The 19,965-nt window shown below is 40.6% G+C and overlaps 2 protein-coding genes across 11 annotated transcripts in view; both read right to left on the bottom strand.

The window, feature by feature from the left end:
- The window catches only part of LOC105670217 (uncharacterized), a 231,340-nt gene that overhangs the window by 24,107 nt on the left and 187,268 nt on the right, over nucleotides 1-19,965 (bottom strand). For 6 of the 9 annotated variants that reach the window (XR_010889668.1, XR_010889669.1, XR_010889665.1 and 3 more), the window contains exon 12: nucleotides 2,449-2,584. The exons of the other annotated variants lie outside the window; for them this stretch is intronic. The gene's annotated coding sequence lies outside the window, so the exon portion shown is untranslated. The remainder of the gene's footprint in view (nucleotides 1-2,448; nucleotides 2,585-19,965) is intronic. 9 annotated transcript variants of the gene reach the window in all.
- Nucleotides 10,437-18,272, bottom strand: Theg (Testicular haploid expressed gene). 2 transcript variants are annotated; one of them, XM_067352957.1, is made up of 7 exons: nucleotides 17,910-18,272; nucleotides 15,789-15,892; nucleotides 15,623-15,715; nucleotides 15,163-15,306; nucleotides 14,046-14,169; nucleotides 13,705-13,930; nucleotides 10,437-10,842 (listed from the first exon to the last, which is right to left on the bottom strand). In XM_067352957.1, exons 2-7 carry the CDS (start codon nucleotides 15,827-15,829, stop codon nucleotides 10,640-10,642), a joined length of 831 nt encoding a protein of 276 aa, XP_067209058.1. In that variant the 5' UTR covers nucleotides 15,830-15,892; nucleotides 17,910-18,272; the 3' UTR covers nucleotides 10,437-10,639. The 2 variants fall into 2 exon arrangements, with proteins under 2 accessions (XP_067209058.1, XP_012219035.1); XM_012363612.2 differs by lacking the exon at nucleotides 17,910-18,272 and adding an exon at nucleotides 16,431-17,870.

Here is a 19,965-nt window from a genome sequence, read left to right as displayed (position 1 = left end):
AATTCATAAATGAGTATTCTCGCGCGCGACTGTCCGTATTTTCGCACGAATCTAAAATGACATGTGGCGACGCGCGACAAATTGTTTTCATAGCCGCCGGATAAAAATTATCGAGTACGATAAGCGCGCGCTCGCGCGAGAAAAAGGGTGTGAAAACGTGGTGAAAAGTGACAAAGAATGGATTCGGTTTGCGAAAAATAACACGAGTTTCAGAAACGATACGTTAGCCAACGACATCGTTCACGTTTATGACGTGGCAACCTGCCGGCTGTCATGCCGCATTACGTCGCGCGTGCAGCTATTTGTCCTTGTCAGATTTCGGACTTGGATCGTCACGTTTCTTTCCGCGTTACGGTGGTCTGTGTAATTTCGGCGCGGATACCACACAGTTGATTCGCATGAGCGGAAATATCGTCGAAACAAAAGTAAATAAACAGGCAAAATCGAATCGGTACACAAAACAAATACGAAATACCGCATTTGATTGTATCTGATGCGTAGCGTATTACAAATTTTACGCGGACATTATTCATCTCTTTGTCAACGAGTAGAAAATTATACGGCGCGGTGTATTTACGGCGTACGCCGAATGCATCGATGAGTGATTAGATAGGACAATTTAATTTCTTTGCTGCAGGGAAATATTAATTTCATCGATGAAAATTAATAGTTTTGAATGTAATAAACACGTGAAAATGCATCATTCGAAATTAATAAAAACGATAAAATTTGATAAATTACTAAATATTTTCACTAAATAACTGCATGAATTTATAAATAGAATTCAATTATTCATTTTGTCATTCATTAATTTCATTATTAATTTCCGACTGATAATTAAAAACCGACGTCGCGTCCTCATTTACGCAGATATTTAATTAGATTATTTTATGCACGAAATAAGCGCGCGGATAGATTCAATGGTCATTCACATCGTTGCCTTACAACACAAGTACATTTCAATTCGTTCCGTATGGAAAAATATATCAGTGTTACAAGGATAGGTAAAAAAAACAGTGTGCAATCAGCGAACATGATTCTATAACCAGCGGCCGTTTTTTGCACTAAATAGAGGTTAATAAATCCCCTTTGAAACAAAACGCCATTGGTGCATTTTTACAACGTGTCGCTCGCGCACGAAGATTAAAAGGAAATCCTTCTAGCAGCGATGTCGACGCGGTGTTTAATCCACAACCGGTCGGCTAGTTGAAAAAAAGCTCTAGAACGCGAAAAAGAGAGAGAGAGAGAGAGGGGGGGAGGGGAGAGAGAGAGATAAAGAGAGGGAAAGAAAGACGCGAAGTAATTAACATCCCATTTTATCGCGAAATCCGTTACTGGAAAAAAAACCAGCGTGCGCGGTTGCTTCCGCTCGCGAGCGAAACGCCGCGAAGTGCCGGCAGGGAGATAAAAATCCCGATGAATCGAGGCACGAGAATTGCTCCGCAAACACTCCCAGGCTTTCGAAACACCCGGCGGGGGTGCTCGAAAACTCCGATGGCAACGATCGCATGACCGTGCGCGCGCGCGCGAAAGTTCGGGCCTTCGTCCTATATTAGATTATTGTCCATTATCTCCTATTACTGCGCCTCGCAGCCTGCTGCAATTTCCTCGTTTGCACGATACACCGGATGCGATACGTTTTCCTTTTTCTTTTTTCTTTCCTCCTTCTCGTTCTTTTTACGAGCATGCTAGTTTCACGCGTTCCTGACCGACGCCGATTAATTCCACGATATTTCGCTGAATATGAATAACCGTAGATGGAATGATAAGTTACGGCGAAAATCATTTGCGAAGTGTTATGCCGGATATGCTCTTTTTTTTTTTTATGCCCAGAGGATGTGCTTCGGCTCGCACATTGTGCCGAGCGATCGATCGCCGCGCAACAATTGCCGCGATACATCGTGCTCGTTAATGTCGATATTATCCGTTTGGCTAACGCATTGTTTATTTGTAAAGTTACCGGCTCTGTACTATGTATCGTGGTCGCGAGTCGAATGAATAGTCATCGGGGAAAATTTGCGAAGCGACAATGGTTGGTGAAAACAATTGCAAAATGTATCTCTTTACATTACTATTATCGTTATTACCATGATTATTATTGTTAACACGTATTACATCGTAATATCCTTTTTTTTTTAAACGCAACGACCATGAGGAAAGGCGAATTAAGTCAAAAATGGAAATTTGTTGCATAAAGTGTACATACATATATTCCGCCGCAACGTGTCCGTTTTGTCCATTGTGGCGCAAGCCAGTAAAGACAAAATATAGACATACCAGTTTCCGAGCATAATTATCCCGGCACGGTTTTTGTATTTTTTTTTTTCTTTTACGAAACCGTAGAGGAAGTGCTGGGATAAAATAGTGATGCATAACATTACGTTGGATTTTACACTAATGAGTTGCACAAACTCTTTTGTTTTTCAAAATAAGGAGAGTATGACTTACCGCGTTGTTCAGTTCATATGGGTCATATGTCCCGGTTATGCAAATTGTTAAATCCACCGTGCGTATTCAAAGCGCGTCGTCCATTATCAGCCACGGTATACGGAGGTCCCTATTGTAGCCCACCCTCAAGTAAAGTCTAAAACACAATGGAATCGAAATAAGAGATACAAGCAATGAATCATAATATTGCTAATGACACAATGGTGGACTGAAATGTAAGCGCTCGTTTAAGGCGCCGATAACTGGAAAATCCAGTAGAGCAAGATATGTAAAACAGCTACGTAAATTTCGGAGATATCGCACATTTTTTGCCTAGCCCTATTTTAGAAGTAACAAGTAATCAGAAAAATTATCTTTTTAATTTTCAGAGACGAGAGCGCGATCTCTCGATGAGAATATTTAAAAATTGCGAGAGTCATTCACATGGCTTATTTGCATGTAAATTATTTATTATATATTTCTAAGTAATATTAAAATTGTAATCCTTTCTCTGTAAAGGGAAAGGTCTGAAATGTCGTCTCGTTTAGAGGTTACAAACCTATAAAACTGTCGCTGGTCGATAGGATAATAACTGTAAGATGCGAGTCAAGGTAATCAGGAGATAGATAGGATTAAAGGATAAAGCTTATGAAATGGCCTTGCTACGGAGCATCAAGAGATATATCCACATTGTGATTGATTTGAAATAAAACCGAAGAAACATACGAACGAATAGGTATTCATCTCTAATCAAAGTAGAAAAATAGAAAATTGTTGGGAAATAATGTTCGGAAAATTTATGTCGCGCGCAATTTTTATTTAATATTATACCTACATTCCTTCTTTTATTTCTTTGATAGATATAATTAAATTGAATTACTTGATTATTCAATAGACTTATGCATTTAAACGCATAAATCTTCTTCGGATTCAGTTTCTCAATGTGTCGAGTGCACTTAAGAAGCCAGTGTTGGATCTTAAAAGCACCGGAAACGACTCTTCAACGGCAAACTGTCACGGCTCGACAACCGTGAAACGCCAAAAGTGTGTTCCCATCATTCGAGAATGATCACGAAGGATATCGCGCGGCGGTGGAATCACGTGGGGGGGTCAGATTGTTCCGTGAGATTGAATCCAAGTGGAACGGCGGGCGGGTTTCTGAGGAAACCGACCTTGCGTGCCGCGACCGATAACGATAAGTCCGTGGCTTAGCTTAAGGAAAATAAAGATAAATGGCGGTATTTCGTGAGGGACAAATTGAAAACGGGCGAGCGAGAGTGGCATCGGGCGTCGGCGGCCGTGCCATATATATTGGTATTAATGCTTTGCGCATTGCCAATAACCGATCGTCCTCCTTCCCCTTCGACGAGCCTTCGAGGATTTCTCCTGCTTAATTGCAACAAGCACGGCTCTCAATCAACGAGGAAACGGAGCCGGGACTGCCAATACCTCGACAGACGGATTGGCATGGTGGATGAGTCCGCGGATTATGGCAGGCGTAATAATGACTGTACGATACATTGTCAATCCATTAAATTGGAAATAATTACTATTACGTGATGCACGCGTCTTATTCGAGAGATTAATCGTATTACAGGCGTTATTAATGGAAATTACTCGATTCGAGATAAATTTCCTTAAAATATATAAAGTGAGCGCGTCGCCGGTTATCCTTTGTGCATTTTCTACATGGTCACGTTTTACAGTGGCGGAAAATTACATTCACCACTTATTATATATTCTTTCTGTTCTACATCTGATATATTTGATGATGCATACGAACTATTGTCATCAGCGGATGCAAAGCTCGGGAAACAGAGTGAGATATGATTGAATGGATAATTGGTGCGTGATGATTAGCGTTTTAGCTGAATCTCCAATATCCCTCTCACTGCATTACGCGAATACCGGATGACTCTCATTGCTCGCCATCATCTCGTGCGTGCGATGGAATTAAAAACGCGCGCGGTAGCACGACGACGCAATGCAAATCGAATAAATCGCGCAAATTTAACGGAACCCTCTCGACTCAATAAGCTTAATCAGTAACATGCAGTTATTTAATCCGCGCGTTTATATCCGCGCGCGCGGCCAATTTTTCCGCCGCATCGTCGCATAATCGGATTTCCTTCGACTGCGACTTTAATTAAAACTTTTACTGTAACGTATGAAATTTCGCATTAAAGTCATTAGAGTTGATCAGGCAATTACGCAAAACTGCCACTAGCGCCGGCGGTCGCCGCGACAGGTACGCATAATATTTTTGGCGTGAAATGGCGCGCCGTTAAATCCCTTCTCGCACTTTCGTCGTCGCCGCGCATTCGAAGCGACCTGCGCAGCGGTTGCGTGAACTCATTTCAGGTGATTAAAGCGTAACAAGCGCACATGATTTTATCGAACGTTCCTAATGAAGTGCGGAAACAATTAATGACGCATTATCGCTCCTATCATATTAATTGCGAACGCGCGATGTAACGACGTTGAATCCACTTCCTCGTGAAATTCGTGCATCGAATATCCACGCTAATCTGATTGCGCAGAAACAAGGAAACAATCGAGCAAATATTTATAACTTAATTAGAAAAGAACTTCTTTTTGAAAAGATAGATTTAAAAAAAGAACTTTCAAACTTTAAAATCAGTTTAAAGATTTAGTTTACTTTTCTTTTCAGAATATGTCGCTATTACTTATACATCATTTTCAAAAATCTGATTACCTAAGTGACGCACTATAAACTTTTGAATTAAAAATCTTATTTATTTCTGTCGCGTTGAGAGATGAGACTCGCGTTGAGGGAAACTTTGCTTGACTGCACAAAGGACGCAGGCAAGTAAATACGCACAATGCAAAAGAAAAACTACCAGATTTTCCATTAAAAAAAAAATGAAAAGTTTAATATTTTTTAATTTGATTCCAAGATTTTAAATTTTCTTCGGGTTTTTTCACAAAGCGATATATAAACTTGTATATTTTTTTTTAGAATTACGTCATTTAACGATGTCATTAATTTCTCCAAGTAAAAATCTTTCTTACTTTAACGGCGTTGTGGCGATGTCTGAAACGTCGCTTGATTGCGAAAAAGAAGAATTCAATTGAATAAATGTCCTGCAGCTTAATCGAAAAAATATCGGGTTTTTCTTTCTTTAAAAAATACAGGCTTTAGAACATTTAAATCGATTTAGAGATTTCGCGAACTTTTCTATAAATATTTCTATACGCGGCGTTATTTCCTGCGCGCTTTTCTTTCTTAAATCCGATCAGCCTAATTGCGCCGTTAATTCCTCAAATTATCTCTCGTATTTCAGTCGCGTTGCGACAACGATACTCGGCTTATTTGATCGCGCAAAAAGGAGGGTGCAATCGAGTAAATATCCCTCGGCTTAACCGGAAAACTAGCGGGTGTCACGAGCAGCGTCCTTACGTTCGCCGCCCCAGAGGTAACTTATGTAATTACCCTCGCTCGCTCTCTCCCCCTCTCTCTCCCGCTCTTTCTCTCGGGCTGCGCCCTCTCACCCAGTTTTCGTGCGCGCATTAACAGCTCCGAAATCGAAATTTGTGCGGGTCTCAACCGCAATTCGTGCGATCGTACAGCTCGTACGTTCCCTGGTGTGAATTTACCGTGAAAGCGCGTCGACGCGTTTTAGCGAGCGTCGCTCAAGTAGCGATCGAACGCAAATGACACGAACTCGTCGAACCGATTGGTGTCACGGGAATTATACGCTTGGCTTTTAACTTTGAAATGTGTTAATTTGAACTGGGATTAATTTCTCATTCGCGCCAGACGGAGCCTAACGCGCGAATGACAGAGCAACGCCAAATTTGCTGCGCGTATCAATCTCTATGCCACTCGAACGAGTTAATCCAAATCCAGATCGTGCCTAAAATTTAGTTTTATGACCGTAGTGTTCATTTGAGAGAAACAGTGTCGAGAGCCGCCCTCGAGAGTTGTCACTCTCGACATTTGCAAATGGACACACTATTCAAGAGCACTACAGAGAATACTCCCCCTATTTTTGAGAGCTACTCTCCGGGGAGAGCACGTAGCTTTAGCCTCTTTATTTCCGAAAGTTATTCCGAAACGGATGCTAAAGTTTCCTACGTTCTCAAGTAGACGCGGGCGGAGTCGGGTTAAATTTGACAGTGAATCAGATCGGATATTTTCGCAGCTCTATTATGCGGGCGCTGGCCGCAGGCATTGGTAACGATACTTGGCAACTGATCAAACATATATTGATTATATTAACGCAAGAGTCTGCTTTATTGGCCTAGCGAGTATCATAAACATGTCCAGGAAATGCCCGGAGCGTTCAAAATGAGTTTTTGTACCTTGTCGCGTCGTAATTATGTCGGGCGTAATCGGCAGAGTTTTGCACTTGAAATTGCACCCTCTTTTCTTCGCGAATTATCAGAAAACAGCAAGCAGCTTTAATTAGCACCGAGGAAAGATACCGATAAATTTCCATTTTATTTTTCGCAAGTAATTTTTCTACTTTTTTCAACAATTCTTATCTTTTTTTTTTTTTTTTTTTTTTTTTAAATATTACGAGGCGTTTTCAGCGTCGTCAAGAAACACACCTGCTTTGAGGAAACTTGATGTTTACGAAATGCAAAGTAGAAATTTCGAAATCGACGTATTTGATAGTTTACCTCGCCGTTTTCGTCTCCGTCTCGAAAACTTGAATTTATGTTTCAAATGCATCCTTCCAGAACCAATCATATATAATTCCAAAGTTAAGTTTGTACGTAAAAGTTTCTTGCAGTTGAGTAAATTTATCGAGAGTCATTTCCAGACATGGAAACTCTCAACTCTCACAGCTAGCCCCTATACATTTATCATATACTACGTCGTAATGATTCACTGGATGGAATAAAAGATTTGAAAGCCGAGTACACGAAACAAGCGAAACGTATAATCTCCGTTATAAAAATATTCAGAGAGTGCATAAATGCGAACCTCAACGTGCATCGTATTTGTCATTCAAGCGATTTAAAACAGTGCTTCTCAAATATTACTCAGAAATATCCATTATTTTTCACCATTTACTTAGATGTCGTGACAAAAATCAGTCGTTCTAATTAATTGCATTCGGTTTTAAATAATAAGAAGAAGCGATAATAGCGAGAAAAACACAAAAGTATCGATTGAAATAAATGTTAAATAAAAGGACAAGAATAAATGAAATAAATCTCGCCAAGGGAGCATTGTCTCTAAATTTTTACGAAATATACGCTGTTAAACCAATCGATTGAGATAAACTCGGTTCTGTATGTTCCCGCTTTCTTCTCGGTTAACCCAATTTGAGAAACACTGATTCGGGTGACCGCGAGTAGCTGCCGCGCATAGTTTCGGCTTACCGAACGCACTCTCGCTCCGATAAGAGGATGCAGCTTGGCGGGTCGTCGCAGCCGGGGAAACCGGAGCGGGCGGGCGGGCGGTCGGGGGTCAAACGGACCGCGCGATTCTGGTCAACGGTGACAGCCCGGGCGTAGGAGCGTTAGGACGTGAATGGAATTGCGAGCGAATCGGCCGCATATTCCTGCCGTTTGCATTTATATTCCGTTCGGGCCGCAAACGCCCGTGCGGACGATCCGCCAAATGTATTTGTAGAGGTTCATCTTCCCGCCCTCGCCGCGAAAGTTCCTATCTTGTCACAATTTGACCGCCGACACTGCGCGTCTGACGTTTCAATAGCTTTAACCCCTTCAAATCCATTTTTCATGCTCCCCGTTTTTGCTATCTCTATTGACGCGGTCCGGATTTCGCCGGATCAAACGGCAGCGAGGGCGACCGCGGGGCAGCGGCGGGTTTCAGTTGCCCTTTGAAACAAAATTTGCTTCCGGACAAAGTTAGAATTTTTAGTGCGAGTCTATACCTGTGCATTAAAGCCGGCCTTTCTCCTTTGATTCCCTTTGCCCGCGATAGGGTTTGTATCAATCGCTTTTCACGTGATGAAAGGGACTGTCAAGAAACCTGTGTGTATGTGTGTGTGTACTTTTCGGCATATAACGAATTTGCCGAACTGGTCAATTTTTATTACGACCTGTACAGGCTACCTTTTTTCCATTGCAACAAATTGCAATAACGGATCTTTTAACGGACTTGAACGCCGTAAAGCGCGCACTGTGCGCGTACACTTTATTCGCCAAAAGCGTCATATATATTTTTGAATACATTAAAATATGATATTCAATGTTATGAAAGAGTGTAGAATGTTATAAAAAGGGATTCGCGAAAAATCGTTTTCAATTCTGAGAATTTTAAGATTATTTTTTATTGCAGATGTAACTTTTAGCTGAAACATTTTCGCAATTAAATTAAGATAGTACATCGAACGTCATTAAAATTTAATGCTCTAATAGCAGCGAGCCTATATATTAACAATTAGGTAAACGTTGATGGCGCTCAGTTAATCACTCCGTCAGATAGGTGCATGATCGCTCGCTATTAAAGCACATCCGATTGTACTCGCACGATATGTATTGAGCGTGGAGTTTCGTATAAACGCGGAATATAAATGCCAGACCGGAAACAATGCGTGCGTGTGCAATAACGGTATGCAAAACGGCAGGTATCAGCATAGCGTGTCACACGCTGGTGTCGTATTCGTATCGACAATTAAAACAGAAGACGCTTATTACTGCGTTTCGCGTGAAATACAAGTGAAAATGTATCGACCGCCGCCGATTCGAGCGCATCTCTTGCAGAAATCGCGTACCGTAAGCACATTCGCTCCTTACACTGCTATTAGTAACATTAACTGGAGAACGAGATGTTAATTAGGAAGAGGTTCGGACACAGCGGAGAAGAAAAATGTTCGCGACTGCACATTCAAAGACCATCTGTACCGCTTTAATTTCCTGGCGAAGGTAAGAGCGTACAGCGTACCTTTAATTAAGTAATTTCGCAACGTCGAATGTTAATGCCTATATAATTTAAAGCAGTGAAAGCACAAGTATTGTTGGACGTATAAAATGAGAGCGCGGCAGCGAATGAAGTAAATTAAATTATTCAAATATTTCAATGCCATTATCTCAGTCGATATAATGAATTACACGGATCATTATTTTTACTTTAATAATGGCTCGAGCGAGAATCGTATTTGTAGTAAATTATGCGCGTATTTCGTTGAAATAAATTAGCGTAGGTTTGAACGTGATAGCAATTATTCGCATTATTATTATTATTACATATTATTGCATATTGCAGGTTACTCGCTATCCTTTTTATTCGCTGCGCGAATAAAAATCGCTCATTTCTGACGCGAGAACCGTGCCGCGCGGAAGCGCGCAATACGCTTTCCTGCAACGCTTTACCGTATAAACGTCCCTTTAATATCGCCGAGCGTTAAAGGCGTGTATCGTATTTCTCGCGCATTCCTCCCGCAAATAAGAAAATACCGAACGTTAAAGTCCAGTATGCTTCCTTTCCCCGTGGCTCGTCTTTCCGTCAGATATCACGAAACGCGGAATGTCTTTACGAAGTTGCGCGACAGCTAGAATGTTCGTTATAACATTACGAAACACTAATCTGTTTCGAGCGCGAGCGGATTGCCGGCTGGCCTAATTTACGACGTCGACACGGTTATACCTCACGCTTTTGCCACAACCCGCACATAATGCGACACGACAGATCTCTGTATGCTTTTTGATGCATTGCATATACTGTTCCGCGCGAATCATAACGTTCGCAAAATAACCGGGATGGGGCGTGCACGTACGCATCGCGAATATATCAAAGTATGTGATAGCACGTTAATACGTATTCTGATTATCTCGTGCGCAAAATTATCGTTCCGGCGATATTCAATGCGGCCAGTACAATTGGAATTAATTAATGAAAGCACGCACCAAGATATTCCGGCATTATTAGATTTTTGCGTGAGCTGCGCATTTTGCGCGAAACACCACCTCTATTCATTACATCGCTGCGTACACTTGGCGCAAGATACTTCTCAAATACTATTATTTATTACGATTTATTACGATATATACATTTTTACTCGAGAGAGAGAGAGAGAGAGAGAGAGAGAGAGAGAGAGAGAGAGAGAGAAAGCTGAAAATTCATGTAATCTAGCGTCGACTTGCGAGATTACGCACGTACACGGAAGCCACGATAAACACGTTACATTTTTAATGCACACGGCTGTATTCGAGGAGCAAACCCAAATTAATGCGGTTTCGTGTTATACAAGTCTGCCGTATTCGTGCCGCGTCACCGTTTGCGCGCAGCACGGGTTTTCTGTCTCTTGAAGGTGGGTTTAGGGTAGGTCTTCGGTACGGCGAGCTTTTTGAGACGCCTGGAACACCTCGCCTTTAACGCCGTAGGCGACACGATGAAGGCGTCCTCCCGTAGATCCGTCTCCCTGCCCGCTGGACGTTGCACGGGTTTCGCCAGAACAATTATTCTCTCGGAAGCTGCGGCATTAAACGTTAGACCGTCTCTAAATGGCCAATCCCATCCATTAACATCGCTTTTCTAACCGTTTTATTCTTATCTATGGCTTATGCCGCGAAGCAAGATTAACTACATCGCGTTATGGAGCAAACTGTTTCGAGCAGTACTGACGCTAGCCCGTAATTTCACTCCAATTTCATTTTGCACGAACCACAGCGGCATGATATTTGTTTGATTAGTTGGCTGGTTATGTTACTGGACTATGTGTGTATACATGGTTTAAACTTTCTAAATATGCAATATGTTTATGCAGGCGTCCATTAATCCAATCCGATTACAAACGTTTATAAATTCCTAATAAAACAAAAAGACTCAATGGATGTCATGTTACTCTATCCTGGAATTATTTCCCAATTATTCCATTTGAATATCAAGTAGCATTACGGTGTTTTGTCACATTTTTTATATTACAGCTTTTTAAAAACCTACCAACTACAACGCCACGTTCATATAAATTAAATTAAATAATTTGATACTAAAAATTGGCGTTAAATTACAGACAGTTAGTAAAATGTGTTTTTAACCATTAAACAACTACTGGGTCGGTTAATATTTAATATTTTAATTTTCTTCCGCTCTTCTTGAGAGGAACATTTTGATTTATGCCTTATACTTTATAGCCGGCGTGTGAAAGATATATCGTAAAAGTTAAGCGCGATCGTTTCGCTATGCACCCGTATCTCGTATTTTATTAGAAAGACGGATTTCAATGGGAAGATGTGTGTTGCGTTGCCACGGCTGACACGTCGCGCCCGATTATACGCGAAAATTAAAAGCGGCCGTCTTATGTACCGTGCGCGTTCCTTCCCTATTATTGCCGAAAGGCTCGATGGACTTGTACGTTTTGTATAAAGCAACGCCTCGCGCGCGCGCGAAATTAAATTCCACGTCAGCGACGAGACATCGGTTACGCCCGACGATAGCTTGGAGGGAAACTTGAGAGCGTGCCCCTTTAGAAATATGTGTAGAGAAAGTTGGATACAACAGGGGAGGCGCAAAGCGATAGTCGAGTTAACCAAAAGCGAGAGCTCCGGTTGCCCCCGATACACAAGTTTGATCCGATCGGCTCTCGATTGTTGTAAACCATTTATTTACATTCCTGTCGCGTACCGGGATGTTCAAAGGAAAATTAATCTACTGTCGCACGGCCGCCGTCGATCGATAGTGGAAGAAGACGTCGTTTAATCAAACACTCTCGGCTAACGCGCGACAAAACATGACGGCGTAGATAGGCGAGGCGAAAACTGAAATGACCAAAGCAACGAGTAAAAGTGCGCAGATCGAATTTATTTCGTATCTCGGAATCTTTGTATTTTTTCCCCGAATAGAGAAGAGAGCTAAAGTGTAGCAGAAGGTAAACGCGAAAAAGTAAAAGGCAATTAATAAAAGGTAATAAAAAATATTCGATGTAAAAATAAAAGAATTGAAGAATTTGATATAAAAAAGCTCAATAAAAATACATACGAACGAAATGGAAATAGAAAAGTAAATAATAAACGATAAAAAATAATAGAACATGAAAATTCGAATCGCGCGTCCTATTTAAGCAATATTAAGAAGGGGATATTGAGCAAGAGATGGTTTTAGAAAATGTAAAGTGCTCGCGTTGCGAGCTACGCTTTCATTAAATAATTACAATACAGACAAATGCTGCTAATATTATGGTACGGAATAGCGCTGCGGGCAAGGTATAGTCTGTAGCGAGCAACGAGGGTAAGCACAGCGTAGCATGCATTGCAGGCAGATGGGCAACAAAACACGTTTCGTGTGCCGCGGGCTTAATGTGTAGACCGTGTCCCGTTTATCTCCCCTATGTCTATATCAAATGCTACAAAATCGTTACCTCGCAGTTATGGTTGAATGGAAAGATAACGCGAATTCTCTCCCACTGCATTATATCACGAGTTCAGTGATACCTGAAACTAATAACGGAATATTTCCTATCGATCGGAATGTATATCATACGCGAAACATTCTGTTACTCTCGTGCATTTTTCTGAATTTTTGCCCAATTAACGATTTCACAAAAAAAAATTTCTGTTCAATGTTATTAAAACTATATTCCGGCCAGGCTCGGCATATTTTTCATCAATGCTCGATGAATGTTGAAAGGTGTTGGATGCTTGTTACGCTCGTTAAAAAACATACACATATTATTTTAATCTTCATTTTGCGATATACGAAATATATTCCCATGTAAATCTCGATATTCCCGCGTAAGCTATTGAATAGTCGTAGCTACTGAGGAGCATATTCTGCCGTCCTCCCGAACGTACCCAAGTGAGATCAGCGAAATCACAGATTTGCTGTGCGGGGTGTTTCAAAATCGCTGGTGTGCAACAACGATAATTCTCCATCAAAACAATAGAAAACGATTAAAGAAAAACAGCAATTGTTTCAATGATAAAATACCGAGCGTTAAAACATAAAAACATTTCCACGAATCATAAATACATACAAAAACCCTTTGAAATAATTAAATTCAACAAAATTTAAATTTTACGGCAATTTAAAAATCGATTTTAAAATATTTATTATTAAAATTCACATATTTCTAACAGGCAATAACGGGCAATAACTTCTCACAAATGGTAAAATCCACCAAGCTATCGTAGAATCTGAACGGGGTGATACCCGCTGGGACACCCTATACAAGGGTAGTCTAGTTACGGCAATCCAATAGCGTGTAATAGTATTGGCGTGGAGAACCGTAAACGTCGCTTCGCTCGGATCAATGACGAGGTATCGAGCGAGGAATCGCCGAGAGATCGCGGTGGAGGGAATAGCAATGTTCTACAGTGACGAGTGCGTGTATGCCCTACCGATAGCTTTCATTGCAGCTGGCGAAACAGCGCCTGGTGTCCGCATTGGGATCTCCGGCTGTTTCCTCCGAGCAGCGAGCCTTTCCATTCGCTTGGTGATCTTATAAGTGAGCGCGCGCGGTTCCACCTCGAACGTATCTCGGAACTTGGGTATCTCCCGAATCAATGGTAACGCCAGCCAATCCACTCGCTCCATATTCACCGGCCTCCATTTTTTTTTCTTAATCTGAAATATCGGAGCACGCGATCGATCGACGCCGGAATCTGACGCGGCGGGCAGCGAGAGCGTTTTTATCTAAATCGATCAGTACTGATTCATGAGCAAGAATGGGATCTCTTACACGCTTCTTCTTCTTGGGTTTCATGGCGACTTTAGGCGCGGCCAGTCTTTCCAGAACCCGCATGTGCCTTTGCCAATCTTCTGGTTTTGTAAGAGCTCTGCGCAATTTTGCCATTCGTTTCCTCCTGAATCGAGAACGGAGTGTTTTATAGCGGAAATTTATTTAAAAATTAAAAATGCAAAAATTAATTAAAAGATAGTTCATTTTTTATCAAAGAGTTAAAATAGCTTGCGCCAGTACCAATTTCAGCTGTAGAAATTTTTTATAAATTTAAAAAAATAAAATTATAAAAAATGAAATTATTATTACTATTATTATAAATTAGTGTTTGTTTTTAATCACAACCATTTTTTCACATTTCTCTTCTAATAATTAAATGAAAGATTTTTTTTATTTTAAAAGAGTAATAGAGATATTTTCGACATTTAGTAATTGACGTTAAAGAATCTGTCGGTGAAAAGTATGGCTGTAATTGTGGTAGATTGCGGTGGGACACCGCATATATTGCGGCATAGATTGCGGACAACTATTAAATTGATGTGCTCTTGTGAATCAACGATTGTAACCGCTGCAATAAATGTCCACAGCGCAATCTCGAAATTCATTGAGCACTATTAATAATTACTTCCAGAACAGTATCAGATGACCCTTTGTTAATTACACTAGAATTTAATACACCCGAAATCGATACTAGGCTTGAGCTTTTGCTTTGTTACTTGCTCAATGTAGCTTTATAAAATCAGGCTAATTATTTGACGGATAATTGGGATCGTTTTCCACGCGATTTGTTTGTTTCGCAGCAATTTACATGCGAGGGAGTTTCATTTAACCAAAATTTATTGCAATTTGAAAATGGTTCGAAATTGGACACGCAATGAATAAAAAATTAAAAGAGAAAAAAACAAATTTCAAAGTAATAACTGTCGTTTAATTTTATGTTTTTTTTTCCGCCGCGATTAAAACAGTTCCCGTATAAATAAATAATTTCCCGTATCTTTATCGTTCACCGGAGATCGGTTACTTGCGCGAACCCGAAGGAAGGTTATATATGTCTAGGGATGCACGTGTCGTTCGCAGAGAAAAAGTGACATGATGGTGGGAAATGTATCGGCTTTACTTTTTCTTGGCTTCACGTTCTTGACGCGCGTTGCAGAATACGCGATACCGCTGGTACCGCGACTTTCGAACCTTCACCAGCAGATCGCTCACGGTTGCCTTCATGTTTTTGGTAGCTGCCAATTTCATCGTCTCCAGCAGAAGTCTAGCGTTTAAGGTGCTTTTAAGTTACCGCACATCTATCATCGATCAAGTCTCAGTTATCAATTTTCTAATATTATCAACACAGAGCTTTATCATAAATCACATTATTTTAACTTTAAGTAACTAAAAATAATTAAAAATTTAAGAGACACAAATGTCGACGAAATAACCGTTCTTGTCGCCGATTTACATTTTGCAATTTTCCAAGATCTAATATCAATTAGTTTACGGAAGACTTATTGCATTTCTTTCACGACTCTTTTCAAGACGACGTCCAACATCGTGGTGTGTTCAGCGTCAAGGAAATGGATACGCACCTTCTTTTGGGTAACGCCAGGTCGACGATACGTCTGCTGCTTTTCGCCGCGAGCGTCTTTGGGTGAATGCGTGGGTAAGGGGGTGGCGCCGTTCTGCGCGATAATAAATTTTGTTCAGGACTCGCGGTAACTTGACGACTAGAAGAGCGAACGACTGTGCACTTACGCGGGGTCGTATTTCTTAGTTATGAATTTCGGTTGCGCCATAACCCGGATGCGCTTCGAGGCACGGCCCTTAAGAGCCGCGTGCGGAACGGCAAAGGGATGCGCCTGAAAATGCATACGTCGATATAAGTATCCAAAGGAAGGGCATGAAGATCCTCCTTTAGCGCGCGCGTACGCTGCGCTGGAGCATCTGCTCCATCGATCGTTTTTAACTGAACGTTTTTCTACGGGAAAGCATTCTGTCTTTCATAACGACTATTTGATTCTATGAAGGATATTTCGATTTATACTTTACATTATAACGCGATTAAGTATTCACAACAGATGACGTCTCATTCAATTTTGTTATTTCACGCTGATCTCCATTGCAAAGTCCGAATTTACTTGGAGAAAAGAGGCCTCCGTACTAAGGATATGACAACTTTATTAATAAAGTCCTGCGACAGATGCAAAAGATGCTCTTTCTTCGAGTATATTCGGATTTTATTTTATGTATACATCAAATAAAATAATAAATGTAAAATAAAAATAAAAATAAATGTAACATGATAAATATTAGATAAAATAAAAATATTTATAAGTTAGGTAAAACATTTCGTATTCGTAAGTGTTTTAAGATGAAAAGATATTATTGAAAATCTACCAGAATATTCGTATCGACTCTAAGCCTTCGCCAGTTCGGACGTGCTAATAGCATGATGTGTTCCCTATGCGATAAATGTGCTTGAGCGTATTTAACCCTTTGAGAAAGCATCTTATCGTCGGCGCGGACTTTTTCGTTTTCTCGTTTTCGTTGGACTTTTCTCGGCGGCGCGTTGATGAGCAAGCGTTTCTGGTATGCTCAATTAAATTATACTCGCGTCACTTCAACGATCCCCGAGCGGAAAAACAGCGCATTTAACGGGGGCCCGCGGGAGAAATATACTGAAAATTAACTCGGCACTCCCGGCTAACTAACACCGTAATTTTTTCGTCACCATTGTGGCGCGCGAATATTCTACGAGGAAATTTTTTCGGGATTTCGGACAGCGCGTGACAGAAATGTGGGAACAAAATACGAGCGCGCTAAACGAATTTGTTACGCCGCAGTTTTCAAGGCTGTCGGCATTTAGCGCAACCCATATTTATGTATCTTTCCAAAAAGCGGCTTTAAACGATGCGTTTCCCCGACAAATATTCGCACAAGCCGCTGCAGGTGCGTAATATAACAACGTGACAATGTTCTAATTCTACGTGACAACGCAGTAAAATTCGTCACATAAATGCGGCGCATTTGCATTCGTCGACTATTTGACGAACTCCAAATCACCGGAGAGATCTGCCGTAATAAAGTTTCCCGGCGAGTATAACAAATTAACCGACGCATCAGGAATTTTCGTGTGTGAAGTGCGGAGATCTGCTCGTGAATACGTACTCTTCCTGTAAAATTACCCAAATGTAGAAGTCATCCCATTTCATTCTGCTTAAAATGCATGCAAGAAAATTAAAAACAAAAATGGAAAACAACGTCGACTAATTACATGCTATTGTACACATTTAATGCACGGCGGAAAGAGGCTCGTAACCTACCAAAAAATGTGAAAGGATGAAGGGCAGATGTAATTTTCTCTGACCCGGGTGGACCGAAGTTTCGACGCGTAATGCGGATAAAAGTTCATTCAATGAAGCTCTCTTAAGAGACCTGTTGGTTTTATTGGTATCGAATCGTCCACGAGAATCGCACAGACCACTCAACGATCTCCGTTAGCTCTCTCTTTTTCTTTTTCTTTTTCTTCTCTCTCTCTCTCTCTCTCTCTCTCTCTCTCTCTCTCTCTCTCTCTCTCTCTCTCTCTCTCTCTCTCTCTCTCTCTCTCTCTCTCTCTCTCACACACACACACACACACACACACACACACACACACACACACACACACACACACACACACACTCGCACTTTTCTCTCTAGCATCTTCCTTTATATCTATCTACCGTCTTAGTCTCGACTCGTTCTGTTTCCCTTCGGTTTTGAAACTGACCTTTCTCTCTCTCTTTCTCTCTCTCTCTCTCTCTCTCTCTCTCTCTCTCTCTCTCATTCGTCCTGTCAACCCCGCATGGGAAATCTCAAATACGAGAGTCTGTTTACCTGGCACTTGAAATCCCTACGGACATCGATGATAAGATTTCGCCCCCATCGCCCTTGCCTTGTACCGGTTCACCGCGTCACGTTTCCTGTACCTCTGGCCGACACAGCTCTCTGCTTAGATTATGCAATTTATATCGCGCGTGTTAACTACCTTTGCGGTCCAACCGTTGCGAACGCAATTGTAGCTTGCCGTATCGGGTTGCTGAAACTCCCCGAGAATCTGATACGCTCTGAAAGTCGTACGACGTAAATTTGCGGAACGATTGATCTCATGATATATACATTATACATTACGTCATTGTGATATACATTGTGATATATAATTACGCGTTACTCTATATATTAGGAATAATTAGGAATGACGGAGCATTTTGCTTTCAGTTCAATGAATCACGGATTGCGTCCGTTTATATTCAGAGTCTGCCTGAAATAATAATTTATATTTTACGGCCTGAAATAATAATTTATATTTTACGGCAAAATATTAAAGATACTAAACAATTTATAATTTATGTATTAGATATGTAAAAAATATTTAAATAGTTAATATTTAAATAAAAAATACATATATATATATATATATATATATATATATATATATATATATATACAAAATATTGTATATATCATTAATATATATTGCGACACACATACACACATAACACATAAAATTATAAGTAAAATTCTACCTCGAGTTCTGTCGGGAATTATAGATCGTCTAAAGTAGACGTTAATCGTATCAGATATGCAATACTGTCTTCTTTCAAGAAAACTAAAAGTTTTGATAGCTTCAGTTACTGAATACAATTTTCAGCCAAGTCAAGTTTCTGTATTTATTTTATATAACATCCGTGCTTCCTATTCAATGATTAATAAATACAAAAATTAATCTTTCCAAAATTAACGACAGTGTAAATTTTGAAACTTAACACTCAGAAATGTTGAAGAAAATTTTTCAACATCTCTCTTGCGTGTGCACATGGGCTCAAGCAAACTCATAAAAAACACAAATTTTTCTCAGAATAAATCAAGAGCTAAGCGGTACACATCTCTCTTAGAAATAAATCGTAATGTTTTATGGCTGATGCATTTTAGCCATGGTTAGTGTGCAAATTAATTTAACGAAGTGTAAGGAAAAATTCAGGGACTAATCTAGCTATTTTGATACACGACGTAAAAGGTACGAAATACGCGTATTACAATATTCCCTTTAATAACCTAATTTCTTTTGTCCATATTTTTTAATGAAACGCCACATGTAATAACTCTCTCTCTCTCTCTCCAAATGCTCGCATTCTCTGATGCTACGTGTGATGTGATGATGAGCAGGCCGCCGTCACCTAGGGCGGAAATGTTGTTTTACAAAATCCGGTGGAGTTGGAATTTCGACTCTGGGAATATTCGTCCACGGCGCGGATGAAATTGGGATTTGTCGGATTTCCGGATATTCCGCATTGCACTACGGCGTTACGGATATCCGGATTTTTCAATATAGCAGGTAATCTCAATCGTACTCTTCCTTTTTTTTATGCAATGTATTGCAACGTGTATGACGCAGGCTATATTAATTTGTTCTGGAATATTTGCCATCACTGCCGTTCGAAATTTTATAATGGAATATGTACTGACCAATCTGAATATGAAGCGCTCTATTTCTCTCGTCATTTGGCCGTTTTATAATTTTTCCCCCCCCCCCTTTGCATTGTTCGTGTTAGAATATCAATGCACACAATGCTCGAGAAATTTTGCAGTTAATTTTAGTGACGTTGTTACCGCTTTCTGTTTCATCGGGCAGGAAACATATTGAAACCGTTGCAAGAAATCCGATATTCATGCAACATCGACTTGATCGCGATGTCCTCTCGTAATCCAGCGCAAAAAATTCATGCCGGAGAAGCGGCTCGTCGAGAGAATGCTATTCGAGAGGGTAAATCGCCTGGCGCGACGATTAATTTGCCTGTCTATTCAAATTAGTCGTTCGTCTCTACGGCGGCTGCGACAATTATCGAGGCGGCGTATACATTCGAAGAAGGGCGTGAAAAGATTACCGGTTGGC

This window comes from Linepithema humile, chromosome 4, assembly GCF_040581485.1.
Source record: "Linepithema humile isolate Giens D197 chromosome 4, Lhum_UNIL_v1.0, whole genome shotgun sequence".
NCBI lineage: Eukaryota > Metazoa > Arthropoda > Insecta > Hymenoptera > Formicidae > Linepithema > Linepithema humile.
This window is presented reverse-complemented; position numbering and strand designations above follow the sequence as displayed.

Coding starts and splice junctions, on each gene's coding strand:
- Theg (XM_012363612.2), bottom strand. CDS start 16,541: ATGCTTTCTCAAAGGGTTAAATACGCTCAAGCACATTTATCGCATAGG. Junction 15,307..15,622: donor CTGGCGTTACCCAAAAGAAG/GTGCGTATCCAT, acceptor CTTAAACGCTAG/ACTTCTGCTGGAGACGATGA. Junction 10,843..13,704: donor AGCTGCAATGAAAGCTATCG/GTAGGGCATACA, acceptor TTAATGCCGCAG/CTTCCGAGAGAATAATTGTT.